This window comes from Jaculus jaculus, chromosome 5, assembly GCF_020740685.1.
Source record: "Jaculus jaculus isolate mJacJac1 chromosome 5, mJacJac1.mat.Y.cur, whole genome shotgun sequence".
In the NCBI taxonomy this organism is placed as follows: domain Eukaryota; kingdom Metazoa; phylum Chordata; class Mammalia; order Rodentia; family Dipodidae; genus Jaculus; species Jaculus jaculus.
This window is the reverse complement of record NC_059106.1, coordinates 98,211,640-98,232,295: the sequence shown is the minus strand read 5'-3', so window position 1 is coordinate 98,232,295 and position 20,656 is coordinate 98,211,640. Positions and strand designations below refer to the sequence as shown.

Below are 20,656 nucleotides of genomic sequence, written 5' to 3'. Positions count from 1 at the left end.
ACCTGGAATTCACTATGGAGTCTCAGGGTGGCCTCGAACTCACGGAGATCCTCCTACCTCTGCCTCCCGAGTGCTGGGATTAAAGGTGTGCGCCACCATGCCCGGCTCTTTTTCTTCTTCTCTCTCTCAAAAAAATATAAATATTTTAACAAAAAGAACTACTAATCCTGACTCCAGGCATAAGTCCTAGGAAGCCAGACACTCACTGGACTAAATACAACAGAGCTCATATGACTCTTGGCCCAAGGCTCTACTCTTGTCATGGCCCAAAGTGTTAGACCTGAGTCCACCATGATGGGAAAAACTCATTCATTTCTCCAGCCCACTCAGGATGGGTATGTAGCAGGTTGTTGATGAGGGTTAGCCCCTCTCCCCTCCAAGATTCAGTTCATCTATAAATCAGGATCCTACAACCTGCCTCATATAACTGCAGTGAAGATTATCACCCTCCTGAAGAGCAAGGCAGGGCTCTGTCTACTAGAAAATGATGTCAAGATAAGAAATAGGATTTTTTTTTTTTCACATTCTAAGTGAAGAGAAGGAGAGACAGAAGAGGAATGGGTCCTTGCTTGCAAGAAAAGGAACCATCATGGTGTGGTGACCAAGGTACTATACTAGAGGCTTCTTTACAGAATCATGACTCTGAGAGGTTGCAATGGCACAGATGAGACTGGAGAAATAGCTAGGACATAAACCATGCTAACAATTATTTTGTAGGCATCAGGGAGTTGTGGAAATAATGTAATCAGGAAGGACATAAACCAGTATGGGTTTGAAAGCTTGACTGGTGTGCACAGAACAGTTTGTAGAAGGAGAAACTGGACGAGGATTGACCAAGGCTGGTAAAAAGCACTGCCTCCTTAGCTGGCGGCTCTGAGGACCCACCTCAGCACGCTCTCCTGGTACTGTGCCCCACAGGCCTCCCGCAGACATCTGCAACTTGGAATTACGGAGCAGTTAGAGTGCAGGGCTTTTTGTTTCGTTTTGTTTTCTTCCAACAAGAAAACAACCTTTCCTCTGAGCCTTTTTCCATGTCTTGTCTTCTGCTCTTTCCTTCTTTCCTCTGTCCCCTACCCTACACCCCTAGAGTGAACTTCCAAGGCAAATTTCTACTATAGAACCCTGACTCCAGGCCATGATCACCAGGGGTACACACTTGGCTCAACCTAGACTTTGGAATCTCAAACTAGGACTCAACAGCACACCAGTCCGTCAGAGTCAGCTGGCTCTTAAAGCAGGAAAACACATAGACTAGGGGACTGCAGACCAGGAATAGTCATGTCACAGGACTATTACCAACAGTCAGATGACACACAGGGATATGTGAGAAAGATCTGCTCAGAAAAACATCTCTAAGCATTGCATCCTAATGCATAATAAGACTCAGAAAGAATTCAGGGGCTGGAGAGATGGCTTAGAGGTTAAGGCACTTGCCTGCAAAGCCGAAGGACCCATGTTCTATTCTCCAGATCCCACATTAGCCAGATGCACAAAGGTGAGGCAAGTGAAAGGTTTCACATGCCCACTAGGTGGCACAAGTGTCTGGAGTTTGATTGCAGTGGCTGAAGCCCTGGTATGACAATTCTCTCTCTCTCTCTCTCTCTCTCTCTCTCTCTCTCTCTGTATCTCTCTCTCTCTCTGTATCTCTCTCTCTCTAAAATAAAATTTAAAAAATCAAAAAGAATTCAGAATAACCAACCAGAAAACAGGCTAGATAAATCTTCTCAAGTAGGTATCAGACTATCATACATGAAAATGAAGAAACATGTGCTATGAACATTGGCACCTGAGACTCACATTCTGGACCAGGGTGGCTCCATATTCAGACCCCAGCCCTCACTCCAACAGGAGGACATTACAATCCTAAACATATATGCACCTAACATGGGGGCACCCAAATTCATCAAACAAACACTATTAGAACTAAGGTCACAGATAACACCAGACCCCAGCATATGCACTCATCCAGCTGACACCATCACCACCCTCGTTCAACTCCCTGCAGGAGAGAATGACAGAATTTTAAGTGGGCTTTGGAGAGTAGGTGGGGACTGGGAATTGAATCTGGGGCCCTGAGCATGCTAGGAACATACTGTACCACTAACCTACATATCCAGCCTCTATGTGGGCATTTTAAAACACAGATTTAAAACTAACACTTGGGCTGGAGAGATGGCTAAGCAGTTAAGGAAGGCACTTGCCTGCGAAGTTTAAGGGCCTAGGTTTGATTCCCCAGTACTCACATAAACCAAATGCTCAAAGTGGTGCATGTGTCTGGAGTTTGTTTGCAGTGGTTAGAGGCCCTGGTGCTCTCTCTCTTTCTGTATGCCTTTTCTCTCTCTCTCTCAGATAAACAGAAAACTTAAAAAAAGATAAAATTAAGAAAGTATACCATGGAGCTGGGCGTGGTGGTGCACGCCTTTAATCCCAGCACTTGGGAGGCAGAGGTAGGAGGATCACCGAGAGTTCGAGGCCACCCTGAGACTACATAGTGAATTTCAGGTCAGCCTGAGCCAGAGTGAGACCCTACCTCAAAAAACCCCCCCAAAAAAAAGAAAGAAAGAAAGTATACCCTCAGGCTGGAGAGATTGCTTAGTGGTTAAGGTACTCACCGGAAAAGCCAAAGGACCTCATTTTGATTCCCCAGAACCCACGTAAGCCAGATGCACAAGAGGACACATGAAGCTGGAGTTCATTTACAGGGCTGGAGGCCCTGGCATGCCCATTCTCTCTCTCTCTCTAACAAATAAATAAAAATATTTTTTTAAAAAGAAAGTATACCTTGAATATAAAGATGATAAATCAAATTTACAGCACAAATCAAGCACCCCTTGCCCAAAATGTTCATGATCAGATATGTTTTTGATTTCAGATATCTCTTTCTGGATTCTGGAATATTTGCATATACATAGATATCTTAGGGAGAGAACCCAAGTATATATGCATCTTTTGTACATAACCCACAGGTAATTCATACAATATTTTTAGTATGCCTGTATTTTGGCTGTGACTTTGTCACATGAGGCAAATGAAGTCCCCAAAAGTGATGTCATGTTGATGCTCAGAAAGATTTGGATTATGATGTACACCAGGAATCAGATTATGTGATGAGGGGTGCTCATCTATACTGATATTTTTGGAGCAAGTTTAGAGGAAATCTAGATATACTTAGCATTTTAAGTATATTTAATACATTTTGGATATTAGCATATCAAAGCAGCCTTATGATTATAGTTAACAATGTGTAGTTGAATAATTTAAAGTTTTTATTTTTAAAATTTTTGTTATTTTTATATTATAGAGAGAAGGCATGAGAGAGAAACAATTGGTGCACACCAATGCCTCAGCAACTGCAATTGAACTCCAGATGCTTGCACCACCTAGTGAGCATGTGCAACCTTGTGTTTGCCTCACCTTTTTGTGTCTGGCTTATGTGGGATCTGGAGAGTCGAACATGCATTTCTAGGCTTTGCAGGCAAGTGCCTTAACCACTAAGCCATTTCTCCAGCCTGACTAATTTAGAATTATAATTTTTAACTTTTAAGGAATAAAAGGAAGTTAGAAAAAATTATAAGTACAGAGCCATGTGTGGTGGCCAATGCTTTTAATCCCAGCATTTGTGAGGCTGTGGAAGGAGGATTGCTGTGAGTTCAAGGCTAGCCAAGGACTACAGAATAAGTTCCAGGCCAGCCTGGGCTAGAGGGGGACCCTGTTTCAAAATACTCCCCCCCACAAAAAAATTATAAACATTAACAAAACACTTAAGAGAACATAGAATCTACTAAAAGTTTAACCCAGTAGATGAACTAATGTTTAAAGGAACAGACTGTATGTCCAGACTGACAAGGTTCTGAACTTTAGCTTCAACCAGGCTCTCTCTGGGTGATCTTGGACAGAAGTTCTAACTTCTCTGTGCTTCATTTCGTCATCAGCAGCACTGGAGAGGGAGGTACAATTCTCCTATTTCACTTGTAGTCATGACTGAAAGAAGCAATGTAGGCATCCCTCTGTACTATCTGGGGATTGGTTCCTGGACTCCTGTAGAAACCAAATATGCAGCTGTCCTGATATAAAAGGGTGTAGTATTTCCATATAACCTATGCATATTCCCCACATTTTTACCTCCAGAATGCCCCATGTCTAATACAGTATAAAAATCACAGAAATAATCATTATGATATATTGTTAAAAGAGTCTCTGTAAAGTAGGGATAGTGAAACTCCCTGAATAAAGTTCTACAAGTCATGGCTTGGAATATAGCTCAGTTGGTAGCATGAAAGAAGCCCTGGGTTCCATCCGTAGTACCAAATAACACAGGGCATGGTGGTGCTTGCCTATAATTCTAGCATTCAGGAAATGAAAATGCCTGAGCAGGAGTTCAAGGTCACCCTTTGCAACACAGTGATTTGCAGGCCAGCCTGAGATACATGAGACCCTGTCTGAAAAAGTTCTAAGTTCTAAGAGAGCAAGTAAACTACTTTTCACAAGACCTGACCATACAGTAGCTACTTAATAAATGCTACCTAACATTACATATATGTTCAATACAGATGCAACTTTTGAAAACATATTTATTGATAACTTTCATTACATGTTCATCATGTATTGTGATCATAGCCCCCTTCCATTACATGTCCCCTTTCCTATAATTCTTCCACTGAGGCCCCTCTTCTTTCCATCTGGTCCAAGAAGCATTTTTTAAAAATTTTTGTTCACATATGTGCGCATATGTGTGTGTATGTGCATGTGCACCTGCATGTGTGTAGGGGGTGTGTGCGTGTATACGTGCCCTTGCACCGCCTCATATGCTCTGTACCTGTGGCAGGGGTCACTCATCTGGGGAGGCTGGTTCCACCTTGCCTTGTTTTGAGCTAGAGTCTCTCTTTACTACTTCCTGAGCTTTGCAGGGCTCCATTGATTCTCAATTCTTGGGTCTCTGCTCCCCTGCAGGACTGGGATTACAGGCACACACGCCCAAATCCAGCTGTTTTATGTGAGATGTGGAGACTCGAACTCGGGCAGTTTTAGCTCCCCTCAGGCCATCATGATTGCACAGAAAGCACATCTAACCACTTGGTCATCTCTCTGGAGTAAGAGCCATTTTTATTTTTTTGGTTTTTCAATGTCAGGTCTCACCCTAGCCCAAGCTGGCCTTAAATTCTCCATGTAGTCTCAGGTTGGCCTCAAACTCATAGCCATCCTCCTACCTTGGCCTCCAAAGTGCCTGGCCTGAGATAATTTTTACTTATTTATTTATTTATTTATTTATGAGAGAGAGAGAGAGAGAGAGAGAGAGAGAGAGAGGTAAAGAGGCAAATAGAGAGACAGAGAAAGAGAGAGAATGGGCATGTTAGGGCCCTAGCCACTGCAAACAAACTCCAGACACATGTACCACCTTGTGCATCTGTCTTATGTGGGTACTGGGGAATCGAACCTGGGTCCTTAGGCTTTGCAGCCCAGCGCCTTTAACTGCTAAGCTCTCTCTCCAGCCCCTGAAGCTATTTTTTAAAAAGCATTTTAAACCCAAGTTTGCTAAATGTGCATGCGCAGAATTGCTCATAGAGAAACTAACTTTGCATGAAACGTTCTACAAGCTGATCAGTCTGACCTATGTGAGTATCCACTGTTGTCATTATTAGATTATAGAAGAATACTTGAATATTTTAGTATAGCTTTTAGACAAAGGATTCTATAAGAACATAAACATGTGGTTTATAAATCTGAAATGCTTACAGGACTTTGGATACATGTGTTAATAAATAAAATAACACACAAACAAAGAGAATAAGTTACCACTGACAAGGGGGTCAGCACAGGAAGAGGCTCCTCCTGCCTGCAGTCCCCAGGAGCCCCAGTGCATACTGAAGACCCCTAGCAGCTCACTGGATGCTCCCTGGCCTTGTTACCTATAGCCTGACACCTCTTCACAGTGGTGGTGGGCTCTGTAGTGCCTGCTGGCCAGCCGAAGTCAGCCTCTCCCGCTGTCCAGATGGGAGAAGCAGGAAGAAAAGCAATTTCCCCCACCTTCTCCTTTGAGAAATTTCTCATGTAACACAGATGATAAATCACAAACTAGAGTAAATATTTCTCAAGTAGGAACTTGCTAGGGAATATTGTGTGCTCAGAAAGAAGGAACACTGTGGACAGCATCCCTGAGCCTCACAAATACCATTCTCAAGCTGTGCAGGTTAAACTCCAAACTCTCCAGCCTGAAACTGTAGAGAGCACAGGAACCCTTCTAGGTCATGCACATGTGAGCACAGCTCCTGGTTCTCCTGGTTTACAAGAAATGAGCAAATCCAACCATATGCACTGGTAGAGGAGCAATTTATATGGTTCATATAATTTTTTCTTTTGGTTTTCTTTTTTATGTTTTTGGTTTTTTGAGGTAGGGTCTCACTCTAGCCCAGGCTGACCTGGAATTCACTATGTAGTCTCAGGGTAGCTTCGAACCTCCTACCTCTGCCTCCTGAGTGCTGGGATTAAAGGTGTGCACCACCACGCCCGGCTCATATAAATTTTTATAAGCATCTTTTGCTTCCTTTTTGTAGTGTTCTCAAAGAACTTTCTATTTAATTAGCTCACAAATATTCATTTGAAGCTAAAGGAAGAATTTCCCATATTTTGGCTATTATTAGGAGCTAAGTACTAAAATGCCTTGGTAAAAAGAGGCCCAAATCAGAGCTTGCCAACGCAGACAGACAACCTGTGTCCAGAAAAGGAAAGACTAGGTGTCACTGCAGCTGCACGCATGCCCCATGTCGTCATATTGTACCTCACAAGTATGGACGATCATTATACAGAACTGCTTTATAGCCAGTGCATTCCTGGTTGTATGTTTCCCTCTTGTGGTAGAAAACAGAAAAACAGGCAAGATTAGCCTTACCATAGAACTACTGCCTTGCACAAGTGAAGGGGGTCCTCCTTTGCCAAAAGGAAGTATGCCCCCAGCCCTCCATCAAATCATTAGCAGTGGTAGGATTCCTGGGCTTCTAACAGGAGGAGAAAAAAGGGTGACATTATTCTGTGACCATCTCAAAAGGCCAGCTGAAAGAAAGTAAATGAATGTGACCAGAGAGACTCTTCTGTGAGATGTTTGTGTAGTAGGGAAAGTCAAAACTTACCTGTAAATGTCCTAAAAGTAAATAAGACAAGCCATGTAGAGTGCTTATTATAAGTGCTTATTACATACAGTAATCAAATGATAAAAATCAAGAGAGAGATATTAATAACCCTGATCATACACTTTTAAAAAGTATTTTATTTTTATTTATTTATTTCACAGAGAAAGAGGAAGAGAGAGAGAATGAATGTGCCAGGGCCTCCACCCACTGCAAACAAACTGCAGATGCATGCATCCCCTTGTGCAGCTGGTTTACATGGGTCCTGGGGAATCGAACCTGGGTCCTTTGGCTTTGCAGGCAATTGCCTTAACCGCTAAGCCATCCCTCCAGCCCCTTGGTCACTTTTAATGCACCCTCTGGTTTGGAAAGCAGGTAAGCCCAGGCAGGAGAGAAGCAATGCTTTGGGGTGGGCAGTGTGTTAAATGCTGACTTGACCTCATTGATGGTCCAGGTTCTGGGGAAACAGAAATGTGGAGGAAGGGAGTCTACAGATGAACCAAACACTTACCATCTCCTGGTTGTCTGCAGATTCTCTGGCTTAAACAGTCTTACTTGTAAAGTAGGAACAATGATGCATGCCTGTACTCAAGAAGCTGAGACAGGTGTTAGTATGAGTTTGAGTCCAGCCTGAGCTATAGAGTGAGACACTGTCTTAAAAAAAACAAAACAAAAACACACACACAAAACACAAAACAGGGGCTGGGGAGACGGTTCAATGGGTAAAATGTTTGATGTGCAAGCCTAAGGACCTGAGGTAGGGTCCCTCACACTGTGTAAAACACCTGGCACAGTAGTACATGTCTGCAGTACCAGCACTGGGAAGGCAGAACCCAGGAGTCTCTGGGGCTCACTGCTTAGCTTGTCTAGCTGAAGTAGTCTAGGATCAGTAAGAGACAGTCTTAAAGAAGATGGAGAGCGACTGAGAACAAACAATTTCTGATGTCAGTCTATGGTTTCCATACACATGCATACACACACCTACAGACATATGAACATGCATAAACACATACCACACACATGCACCCCAAAATGGACAATAATACCAGTTTTAAAGGTCACTGCACTGCAGTGACCAGCATGGTAAGTCACAATGTGCTGGGCAACATTTAGGTGCTCTGTAGCTACTACTGTTCTGTCCTAGAGATGAGAAAACAAGGGGATTCAAAGCTATGCCATCTGCTATGATCAAATAGCAGGTAAGCTGTGCAACTGGGTTTAGAAGCTCAGCTATCTCCAGAACCCATACACTTAACAATCACACTGGGCTGCTTCTCAATGTAACAAGCAACTTTACAAATACACAAAAGCTGTGGACGAATTAAAAAAAAAAAAAAAAGCAATGTGACCAGTGTGGGAATTCCTAGAATGGCCTCAAGGGGGCAGCAGCAAGGCACTCTCATGGCCACAGGGATCACTGAGGGTGCCCAAGGCTTAGGGACAATAAAAGGTTAGACCTCACCATAAAGTTTGGGGACCACCAGTTAGGCTATGGATCTAGATAACTCCTTTTTGTCAGCTTTGAGGAATTTTGCACAGTGGAAATCTAGGTACAAATCCCAAGTCTGGGAGACAACGCTGCTGTACCCTAGGGATCTTGAGAAAAGCACTGAGGGTTTAGTCCCTAACCTGTGACCGCAGAACAAGCAGCATTCTCTTCAGAGCTGTTGAAGACTGCATGAGTTCACAGGCAGCACTTAGTACAGTGTAAACTGGAACAGGCAGGTTTCCTTGTAAGTTTAGTAACAACCCTACCGTATGTATAGTCTCATGATTCCCAGTTTACTGATGAGAAAAATTGAGGCCTAAGGAAGTTATGTGACTTGCCCCAAGTCTCCTAGCTTATTTATGTATTGTGTCAAAGCTCACACTCCTCAGCAGGCTGCGTGGCTCACCGAATTACACTAAGTTTGTTGGAATTTGGAGAAAAATAAGAGGATATACATCCTAAGCAACATCCCAAAGGGACACTGCCACATGTAGTAGATATAAAATCTGCACCTGCTCAAGCAGAGGCATTTGGTGGGTATGACACAGGCATGTGCCTGAATTCTACCTCCCCCAGAAGGTATGCTGAAGGTCCTTCTCCAGCTCCAGTGAGTATGACCTTGGAAGTAAACTTTACAGGTATAGTCAAATTAAGACAAAGTCCTACTGGATTAGGACAGGCACTAAATCCAATGATGGCTGACATCTTAATAAGGAGAGGGAGATTTGAAGACACAGATATGGACTGCACAGGGAAGAGTCCCATGAGGACAAAGGCAGAGATGTTGGACCTACTGGTGACAGTAGTCAGGAGGCAAGGAAAGATTATCTCTTCCCTAGAGCCTACAGAGGAAGTATGGTTCTGTGGCCGTCACTGGACGGAAGAGTGCTGGCCTGTCATGTATGAGGCCCTACGTTTGGAAGGAGGAGAAAGTGGAAGAATAACAATCAGCATGACCTTACCGTCACTTTGACTTCTGAATTCCAAGCTCCAAAGCTATGGGACAGCAAGTAGCTGTTGTTTTAAGCCCCAGAGTGTGGTGCTTTGTTATAGCAACTCTAAGAAGCTGGCACACTGGGCTAAGAGTAAATTAAAAAAAAAAAAAGACAAGTCCACCTCTAAGAATCACTAGTCCTTCTGCAACAGGGTGGTTGGTTTGAGGGAAGGCACTCAGGAGAAAAAGAGGGCACAGCAGACCCAGGATCAGAGCCTGCCCATAAAAGTCAGAGAAGGTCAGGCATGGTGGAATATGTCTGGGAACACAGTACTTGGGAGGCAGAGGCAAGAGAATTGAGATGAGTTCAAGGGTATCCTGCTACAAAGTAAATTCCAGGCCAGCCAGAGCTACATAGCAAGACCTTGTCACAAAAAGAAAACTTACATATATACATATATGTGTGTGCATACATGTGTATTTTCATATAAGGATAGATATATGTTTGTGTATTAAAGAGCTGTAGGAAATAAATAGATATATTATCTATTTGTAGTATGATTTATTTTAAGTGGGAATGTAAGAAAAGGCATCATAAAAGGCTTACAAAGTTACTTAAAAGGGCTGGGGAGATGGCTCAATGGTTAAAGGTACTTGTTTTCAAAGCTTACCTGCCTAGGTTTGATTCCATAGTACCCATGTAAAGCCAGATGCACAAAGTGGCTAGAGTTCATTTGCAGTGACAAGAGGCGCTGGAGTGCTCACTCATGTGATCGCTCTCTCTCTTCCCCTCCCTTACTCCCTCCTCACAAATAAGTAAAATACTTTTAAAAAGCACTTAAAGTAGAACTACCATATGAGCTAACTATCCCACTATGGTTACAAATGCAAAGGAAAAGGAGACAAACCTGTACTTTCACGTTTATTGCAGCCACAACTCACAACAGCCAAAATATGGATCAAGAGGAGCGTCCACCAATGAATGGACACACACAGAAAAGGGCACACACATACACAGTGGAATACCCTAAGAAAGAAGCCCTGCTGTGCATGGCAACGTGGCTGCAGCTGCATGTTCCAGGGCACAGCACGCTATTGAGCAACGAGGACACCCTCAGTTAATATTTGAGAGACAGAAAACACCCACAAATACTGCTTGGGAGAGGTTCCAAAAACAAAGGACCCAACGAACCATTCCTAGAGCCACTGTTCTAACACTCTAATGGGTAGACACAGTATGAACACCAAACACTGAGCGGGGCTCATGGCACTCGGGCCCTGCTGCTTACTGTGGGGCTGCCCGCCATGATCTTTGAGGACAAGACAGCTAATAACATAGCACTGAAAACCCAAGGTTACACAAAACAGGTTCCTACCCACCCACAGTCCCATGCACAAACCACTCTGGAGAGACATTTCTGTTCTAAAATTTATAGGTCAACAGGTGTGCAGCATCCTGAAAGGTCACCGGCAAATCTGGTAAGGAGAGAGGCAAAGCTAAGAAGGCCCTGGCACTGGCAACTCAGTAAGAAAGTTAAAGTGCCTGCATTTCCCGTGGCAGGCAATCCTCACAGGTGGCCCACTTAGACGGGACAGTGTGATCTGTGCAGAGAGATTTTCTACAACCTATCTCGTTATCTCCTAAAGCCACTTCTATGACATGTTATTTTAATTTCATAAATGAGTGCGGACAATTCAAGTAGCTCACTGGTAGAGCACTTGCCAAGAACACATAAGGCCTTAAGCTTGATCCCCAGTAACCCTATCCCCAAAAAGTTCAATTTGCCCAAAACTAAACTGCTAATTAATAGCATATGTAGGAACCAACTAATGATCATATTGAAGTAATTTTCTAGCATAAAAGGAGTAAGTCTGATGTCCTACTTAGGTTGTAAAATGTGCACTCCTTAGCTCATGGGCTGTATGAGTTAAAATCACACATGCAGAGGCTTGTCTTGACTGGCAGGATTCAGTCAGCCCATGGATGACTGGCTTGAATCAACAGTGGAATTTCAAAGGCAACCATGATAATTTCCCCATAGTTGCAACTCTGAGTCCCTAAAACCTTTCTGTTCTTAGTTACTCAATTAGTTCTCATAAAACTCTTGGCTGTAGCAGATGTTAGAAATGGGCATCGGAGAAATTACGCTGAGTACACTCATCTTCACAGTAAACTATAAAACTGAGGTTGGAACCAAAGTCAACTCCAACTGATCCTAAGAACTAGTTATTTGGTGCAATTCAGGGTACCACCCAGAGGCCTATCTTCCTTTTAGCTTTAGGTCAAAGGTAATATAGAAGTGCTGTGTGTGGTGAAGCTTGTAAGCAGCTTGCCAATTATCATCAGTGTATGCTTAAACAGGACAGCAGAGGCACCCTCTAGATGTGGCCATGAACAGCCACATTCGGCCCTTACCCTCACACTACCCCATCTAATTTCCCTCAGATCCTTTCTCATCCACACTGGCCTCATTTGAACACATTCCTGGTCTCTGTGCCCTCACCAAAGTGGCACTGGGGGCTGTGCTCAGTTTTGCACTCCATACTAAGGAAACCCAGAGCTTGCCAATTTGGCTAGGTTAGCTAAGCAGCTTGCTCAGGGGTGCCCTGTCTCCACTTCCAGAGTGGAGACCATTTAATCTGTTCAGGAGAGGTTCCAGAAAGTACTACGTGTTCCAGTAGAGTAAATGGTGGCCTCTTCTACCCCCACTTTTATGTTCAGGTTCCAAAAAGTACTATGTGTTCCAGAAGTGTAAAGGGTGGCCTCTTCTACCCCTACTTTTATGTTCACTCAAGAACTGTGTTGGCTAATGATCTTGTTGGGTACCAGAGACCCTGCAGATGTAAGTAAATTAAGGATCTTAAGATGTCACCATCCTGGGTTACCCAAGTGGGTCCTAAATCCAATGATGAGCCCCCATGGACAACTGAAGAGGGCTGGGGGTGTGGCTCAGTTGTATGGGGTATGCTTAAGGTCTAGAGTTTAATCACCAGCACAGGAAGGGAAGAAGGGAGGGGAGCGGAGAAGAAGATGGACACATGGGAGGGCAAAGTGAAGCTGGAAACACGGACTGCACTTGGGCAGGCACAAGTTGGGAGACACCACCTAGGGTCATCAAAAGTGCAAGGAGGGTGTTCTCCCTGTGGCATGTCTGCTGCTAACACCTTGATTTTAGACTTTTGGTTACCAGAAATGTGACACAGCAAATTTTTGTTTTGTAAGCCCCCAGCTCATGGTCATTTGTCTCAGCAGATATAGGAAACCAACATACACCATATTTTAACAGCTACCCACAGGTGTGCCTCCACCAGCACGAGCACACTAAGACCACTAATGTTGTGTGACTCACTGAGTCATCAGGAGTGTAAATATTGTCAAAAGAACAAATTCATGTGTTCTAGGGGTTAGGGACAATGCCTCAGCACCCACCACATAAGTGTGAGGACTGGAGTTCAGACCCCAGCACCTCTGCTCATACCAGATGGACATGGCAACCCACCTGTAGTCATGGCAGCCACTGGACAAGCTGGCTACATAGACTAGCCAAATCGACAAGCTCTGGGTTCAAGTGAAAGACTTAATGCAGAAAACAATCAAGGAAGACATCCAACATTGACCTCTGGCCTCCATGTGCACACATGCACCACACACACACCACAAAGCAAAAAATGTGTTCCAGAAGGCTTCCAAGTGATGCTAGCATGCATTTCTGCAGGTAAACACTGGCCTGAGCCTGGGAACTACTCCCCAGACCCAGTTGGAAACATCATTTCATACCAGGCACAGGCCTCACATTAGGGAACACGTGGTTAAGCCTCACAAGAACCACAAACTTCTGCCTGGCCAGGCAAATCCAAAGCACAATGTGTGGATAGAGACAAGATGAGGATGAGACAGCTAAGCATAGGTTGGCTGTACACAGAGAAGGCCCTTTCCTTGACCCTCTTATCTCCTCCCTCTGCCCTCCAGTGGTCTCAGTATTTGGACTAGCACTAAGGCAGGTAGAATCATTAGAATGCTGTTTACTACATTATGTTAGGCACTATAATCAGTGCTTCAGAAATGTTAGTTCATCCTCACATGAAGAGTTCAAGGCATACACATGCTGGCTACTGAGAACTGTGTGGAAAGCTTGGTTTGCACAGATTTGACCACAAGGAGCTGGAGTTGCCTGTGTGGTCCAGCCCAGAGGGGAAGCTCAGCCTTCATGACAGGTGCCAATCTTACTCCTGATCCCATCTGGGCTTTCTGCATTAATTTCCCCTTAGTTTCACTTAAAATCTTCCTTCCAATTGTATTTCATTTTGATCCACAGGATGTGAATTCTTCAAAAGCCCCTTAGAGGCCTAGAAACATAATCTAAAGGCCTTTTCCTGTCCCCAGCCTGTCATGCTATCCAGCTCCATCTTCTACCTTCTTTGCTACCATGGGGCTCTCTCTCAGTCAGGTGGGCACTGGGTTTAAAGCCTGTGTTTCTGGATTCTGTGACTCATAGCTCTCAAGAATCTCTTCCTAGAGCCAGGACCCTGACTTTGGCCATTTTGTTTGCTTGTGTGCCTAGCTGCTAAATGCTAGTGAAAGCACACTTCAATGTTCACAGAATTAATCCTGTCCCAGGCGCCACGGTAGGTTGCAAGAGGAGACAGGATGGCAATGTTCCCCTCAGCACAGGTGCCTTCTAAGATCCTCTCTGCCAGGCAGCAGTGTGCTTAAAAAGTACAATGCACAGTAATGTATTTCAAACAGTGTGCTAGGATGTATTCATCTCAGTGCTAGCTCCTTTAAACCGACTAGCTTTAGGAAGCATCTAATTTATTCAAACACTGCTGACACCATACTAACTCTCTTAGAGCAAACTGCCTTTCCTGTCTGTGGCACTTTCTCTGGGTGTCCTCAGTCATAACAAATTCCATCCTCTGAGAATAGATTTGAACTTTGGAAAGAAATAAAAATTGGTTGGAGCCATGTCTAATGAATAAAGTGGGTGATCAAATCTTTTTACATCATTTTAGGTGAAAAATGAGGCATGACTGGCTTTCATAGGTGGCCCATAAACTGCCTGAAAAATAATTCCCACGGACGAGTTACCCTGGCTGCATCACTGAAGTGAGTGAGCAGTTCCCAGGGCAGTCACTTGGCAGGGAACACTGCTAACTGGCATACATAGGTTCAAGTATGTTTGTGAAAAAGAAACCTGACTGCTTATGTAGATGGCAATGAGGAAGGCTACTCTCCTGGAGAAAATACACCTCTTCTTTTTGGCAGCCTGGTCTGCTTTGGATAGGGAGGAGGCTGAGAACACTGGGCTCACCCTCCACAGCAAGACTTGGCTGTCCTCAGGGCCCCAGCATGCATCCATTTGTGCTCTCATGCCGCGCACACACACACCCAGTCCCAGGCAGGCCCTCAGCTCCCAAACAGATCTCTTTCCTTTGATGTCACCTTTAATAACATGGTAGTGTGGTCTTGATGTCACTCTACCCTACGCAACAGAAGACCTTTAGAAGTGAGGATGGCATCATAGCTGCACCTCCAGTGCACACAGAAGTGGGGCAGTGCTGTAGTTTGGATTTTGTGTTAAAGGCTTGGTCCTCAAAATGGTGCAACAAAGGCCTTATGGGAGGCCTTAGGCAACTGGGAATTGTGGGACCCTGGCCCCTTTCTTCTCTTTGCTCCCTGGCTTGTGACGAAGTGGTTTTGCTCTGCTGTGTGCTCCTGCCATAAGCTGTCTCACCACAGACCTAAAAAGAGTAGGTGTGCACAGTCATGGAGAGGAACCTTTAAAGCCTTGAACCAAATAAACCTTCATCTTAGGCATTTTGCTATAGTAATACAGACATTAATTTCACTTCTCTTGACACAAACCCTTTACCTTTGTTTCAATGGTCTTTCTCAACAGTCCTCCAATGGTTGGGAGAATCCAGAACATGAATAGTGCTAGTGCTTTTTAGTAAATGCAACATGCCCTGCCCACTAACCCAAGCTGGCCATTTTGGCCCGTGTAAAATATGCCCACACAGATCTGTAGGGCCTTTCTAAAGCACATTAATGGTTTCTTAAGGATGAATGGGTACAGAAACAAGGGGTACTGACTGCTAATACGTAGAATTTCTTTCAGGGTCATGAAAATAAGCTAAAAAGTTTCTGCCACACCAAACTGTTCCAATAGAATCCCTCAGACTCCTTGGGGCTGTGGAGAGTTAGAGGAAGATGGGAGACAATGCTGATGTCTATCAGTGGATAATACATGCACCAGATTGATTAACTTGTATTTCTAATGTCATTTTAACAGTTTCCTGAAGAGAGGAAACTAATCCTCACAACAATCTCTCTGGCCATTTATTATTCCCAACTTTTACCAAGGAAGAAAAAGCCTAAGACAAGAGTCATCTCATTCTTTCCAGAATTCCTCCTGTCACATTCAGCTCATCCTCTAGACTCACATCCACTCTCTCCCTTTCAGGAAGCTTTCCTTGAATCATGTTTCCTTCCATGGATCTCTCTCCTGCCTTACCTCCATAACATCAGTCAACAAACTGGTCTGCTTATTCTTGGTCAATCTACCCTTGTCTACTACATCCTGAAAGCAGGAGTATTTTGTATTCCAAATACATTATCTGATATAAAGCAAGCACAGAAAAAATGTTGAATAAGAAAGAATTTATTGGCCACAATCAATATCATTGTAGTTACCTTCATGTTGTTGGGACAAAACACCCACCCAAAAGCAACTGATGGGGGAAAAGCTTTTTATTTTGGCTTATAGCCTTGATGGGAAGCTTCAAAATGGCACGAGGCAGCATGGCATGAGCAGAGGCTGAACATCATTTCCTTTCCACAGCAGGTGGAAAAGAGCAGCAGGAGAGTGATCTGAGCTCTGGCAAGAGGGAGTTGGCTGTAACACCCCTAAGCCCACCCTCAGGAGCACACCTCCTCCAGCAAGGCTCCACTTCCCAAACTGTCACCACCTGGAGACCAAGCACCCAAAGCACATGAGTTTATGGGGTACATGTGATTCAAACTACCACAACTATGCCACCTCAAAACACTGAAATACATGTGTGGCTCCCAATTCAGGACAACCTAGCAAGGGTATGCTGAACACTACTCAGATACTACAGTTGGCCTTTTATATTCATCAGTTCCACATCCAGAGATTCAGGCAATCATGGACTGGTAATATTCAGGTTTAAAAAACAAGGAACAATAAACTCAGATAGAAATAAAAATACAACCCCTACTTTGTATACACTGCATTCTTATACAGTATAGCCTCTACATTGTACTTGGTACTATAAGTAAAAATACAGATGATGAAGTCTCTGGGAGGATGTGCATAGTTATGTACAAGAACTTCCCCACTTTATAAAAGGACTTGACTATAGAATCTGGTGTCTGCAGAAGGTCTTGATCTTATTCAAGTGTGTGACATGTTACCGTAATTTCAATAGAAATGTGACATATTGCTGCTATAAGTATCCATGAGAACAGTTAGGCAGAGGAGTGCAGTGGGGTGCTGTCCAGGAAGGCTTTGTGAAGATGCCGTCTGAACTGAATGACTGACAGAGGAGCAACATATTAAATCCCTGTTGAGTCAAGGGAGAGAATAAAATCAGAGAGCAGCAAGCTGAGGCCAAAGGCTGAGGGAAGGGCTAGTCATAGGTACAGCAAACAGTCCACAAGTACTCACAAGGTGTGATTAGGGTCGGAGGTGTGATAGAGCCGTGAGTAAGATGGTTGAGTGTACAGTTGGCTGTATCAAGTGCAAGGGAAAGGTGAAGATAGGCCTAAATGGTGCTCCACAGATGTGACAAGCAGAGTCACCAGTGACTGGCAAGAGCAAGTCTGTGAAGAGGCACAGGAAGCAGTCTGCAGATCTGGGTGAAGGGGTGAAGCTCAGACAGTGGGCATGCAGAACTTGTGCAAAGATAGGAAGGAACACCAGCATGGCCTAGCTAAAGGATGGTAGCCTTCTGAAAACTTTTCTTTTTGTAGTTTGTTTTTGCCTTAACTAATTCTTTCCCTCTCAGTCCCGCACTACTTCCACATTGACAGACTGCCATTTGTACCTCCAAAATCCTACACTGCTGTAAGATCCTAAAGACCAGGCTGCACCTGCACTATCCTTTTACTCCAGATTTTCTCTATACATGGCACAAGCTCCAGGGCTGTTGAATGAAGTAAAGACAGCCACAGATAAAGCTGAAGGGGTCCGCAGGGGAAACAGCTACTCATTGTTCTCTGCTGGGAATGTGATGGTCTGAAGACTCAGAAGCATAGGGAAAAGATATCCAGGCTTCCCTCATCTGACCCACAGAGGCAGGTGTAAACAGAATCTAGTTCAGACTTTAGAGACTGGAAAATAGATATTTAAATTCATTGTTCCCTTTATTCTCAGAAGCTGCTTGAATTCTTGGGATTGGTAGGTCTCTACTGGATTCTCAGGGATGCTATTTTAGTGGTTATAAATGATTTAACCTGCCCAAGCTCCAGAACTCTTACTGCTGATATGAAAGTACCCATAATAGGGTTACGACCTCATGGGGCTTGCAGAGGACACAGAAGACATGCCAGAGAAGTGCTTAAGGGGTGTTTGCAAGACAACCTGAAATATGTTAATAAGACAAAATGCTGCTAAAGTTAACGAAGCTGTTGTTAAAGGGAAATGCGCTCCGGAAGAGCTGGGTAGAAGTTAGATGTAATGTTAAATATAGAAAGAAAATGTGCTCTATAGACCTCCTTTGAAAATGTTTCCTAGGAGTGAATGACCAACCCCAATTTTATACATTTTTGTTCATCGGGTTTGACAAAAAAAGAAAGAAGGAAGGAAGGAAGGAACCCGTTAAAGTTTTAGTTTCACCTCTCTGGTGGATCTGACCAATTACATTCGTTAAGGTCCTTTATAGGGAGGGGACGTGGAACCAGGGCGTTGCATTAGTTTCCTGGCCTGCCAAGACAGCTTGCTTAACAGCACCCTTGGGTACACTGTTTCTGCTTTAATGAAAATTCAGCTCCAATCCCCAAGCTGGCAACCGAATCCAGGGCACTGCTCGGCAGAGCCTTCACTTTTCAAATGCAGCAGCGACGTCTCCAAGCCCAAAACGCTGGTGGGGAGAGGCTTGGCACCTGCCTGCAGGCCCGACGCCCGGGGGAGATGGGTGCCCTGGGCTCCGGGGCCCCAGAGAGCCAGGCTCAGGGCCAGCTGGAGTGGGCGCTGGCCCCACACCCGAAGAGCGTGCGAGCGTGCGGAGCCTCGCCTTTCCGGGTAAGGCCGCGGAGCTGGCGGCCGCAAGGGCTAGGGAAGTCAGAGCCGGGCTGGGCGCGGAGGGCGGGCGCCAAGGTCAGGGCCCGCGGGCGCCGCCAGGCGCGCAGGGATGGCGGGCGGGCTTACCCCGTTGGCGGCGGCGATGCGCACGATGAGCTGGATGGCCTCGGTCATGTAGAAGCGGCCGTCCCCGCCCACCACCAGCGTGGCCTCCTGCCGCAGCGCCGGCTCCACCGTGGAGATGATGCTCTGGATGAAGTTCTCGGCGTAGTGGGCGCTGCTCTGGAACACCTTCACCCGCTTCCGCAGCCCGCTCGTGCCCGGCTTCTGGTCCGGGTAGGCCTGGGTCTTCACGCTCACGATCTGCACCATGGTGGCGGTGGCGGCCGCGCTCCGGCTGCAGCTGCTCTGAGGCCGCGGCTCCCGGGCCGCCGCGCTGGGCCCTCCTCCTTAAAGGGACAGGGCCCCAGCGGGAGGGACCCGGAGCCCCGGGCCCGCGGCCGGGGCAGGGGTGGAGCCTGTCTCGACACCCCGCCCCTCGGTAAACCGATCCACTGCGCGAAGAAGCGCCCGGGGCCGGGCGGGCGGAGGCGCGGTGGGGAGTGGGGCTGGGGACCGGGCAGAGTTCACTCTCCTGAGTTCCATGGTGGGGCCCTCCGAGTATCCCAGTATCCCGTGTCAATAACCCTGGGCACCTCCGTGGCCGACAGAAGTGCCTCCCCTAGGTTTCATGACTGCTTTTTCTTTCTTTGAGGGCGTTTGACCTAGAAAAAGAATCGACCTGAAAGTTCAAGTGGAGTTGCTGCGTTTTTGTGTGTTGTGGTGGACCACAATCTGTTGGTAACAGTGGGTATTCAAAGAACTGACTTATTGAATGGAACGTTTCTAAACAGAATAGGGCAGATTTTATTTTGTCTTATTTTATGTGCACAAAACAGTACTTTCTAAGAATAAAATGCCTCCTCAAGGGCCACACAGCCAAGTTCATGGAGGAGCCCACTTCAGGTGAGTCTAAACCCACAAACCAGGTTCCTTCCAGGACTGGCCTTGCCAACCATCAAGTTTAACACCAGGAAACAAACACAGCAGCTTTGATAACTATAGGTAGGGATACCAGGTGAAGTAGAGTATGGTGACCATGACAAGCCAGTTACACAGCAGAAATCTGTGAAGAGTTCAGACCCTGTTCCTAGAGAGGAGCAAGGTCAACGGTGAGGACTTGACTACCATGTGCCCTTGTTGCTTTAGGATCTTCCTCCATTTTGTGTCATTTTGGTAAAGTGAGGCAAAAACAAAAACAAAAAAACTTAGCTTGACCTTAAGGAAATTACTCATCTGTAGGTGTCTATATCAAATGAATCTTTGGACGATTTCAGCTGGAATTAACGAGATTCTGTGTGTCAGTAATCCCCAACCAACGATAGACAGAATCACTTGGGATACTCCAGCTCCAGTCCAATTCCAAATGAATTCCAAACATACTGGTTGAGCATTTGACATGGCATTTGGAACCTAGAAGCTCTCCAAATATTTGCTCCCCTTCCCCATTTGGAAGACTAGAATCTTACAAATATCTACTTTAGAATTACATGGATTAAATTTAGGCTCTTACCACAGTACTCACAAATACTCAACACATGGTTACTCACAAAGTTTTAGGCCCAAATCAGATCCCTATTCTTCCCACATTCTTCACTCCTCATCTTTGGAAGTATGATCAAGCTGTTCATATGTAAGAATGACTCTAGCTGGGAGTGGTGAAGCACACCTTTAATCCTAGCCCTTGGGAGACCGAGGTGGGAGGATCCCCGTGAGTTCAAGCACCCTGAGACTACATAGTGAATTC

General features: G+C 45.1%; 1 protein-coding gene across 1 annotated transcript in view; it reads right to left on the bottom strand.

Moving 5' to 3' along the window:
* Pgm1 (phosphoglucomutase 1) overlaps window positions 1-19,233 on the bottom strand; it is an 82,460-nt gene extending 63,227 nt beyond the window's left edge. The window contains exon 1 of the mRNA XM_004663189.2: window positions 18,937-19,233. Within this exon, the coding sequence (XP_004663246.1) occupies window positions 18,937-19,182 (246 nt within the window). The 5' untranslated portion in view covers window positions 19,183-19,233. The remainder of the gene's footprint in view (window positions 1-18,936) is intronic.
* Window positions 19,234-20,656: the final 1,423 nt, after the last annotated feature.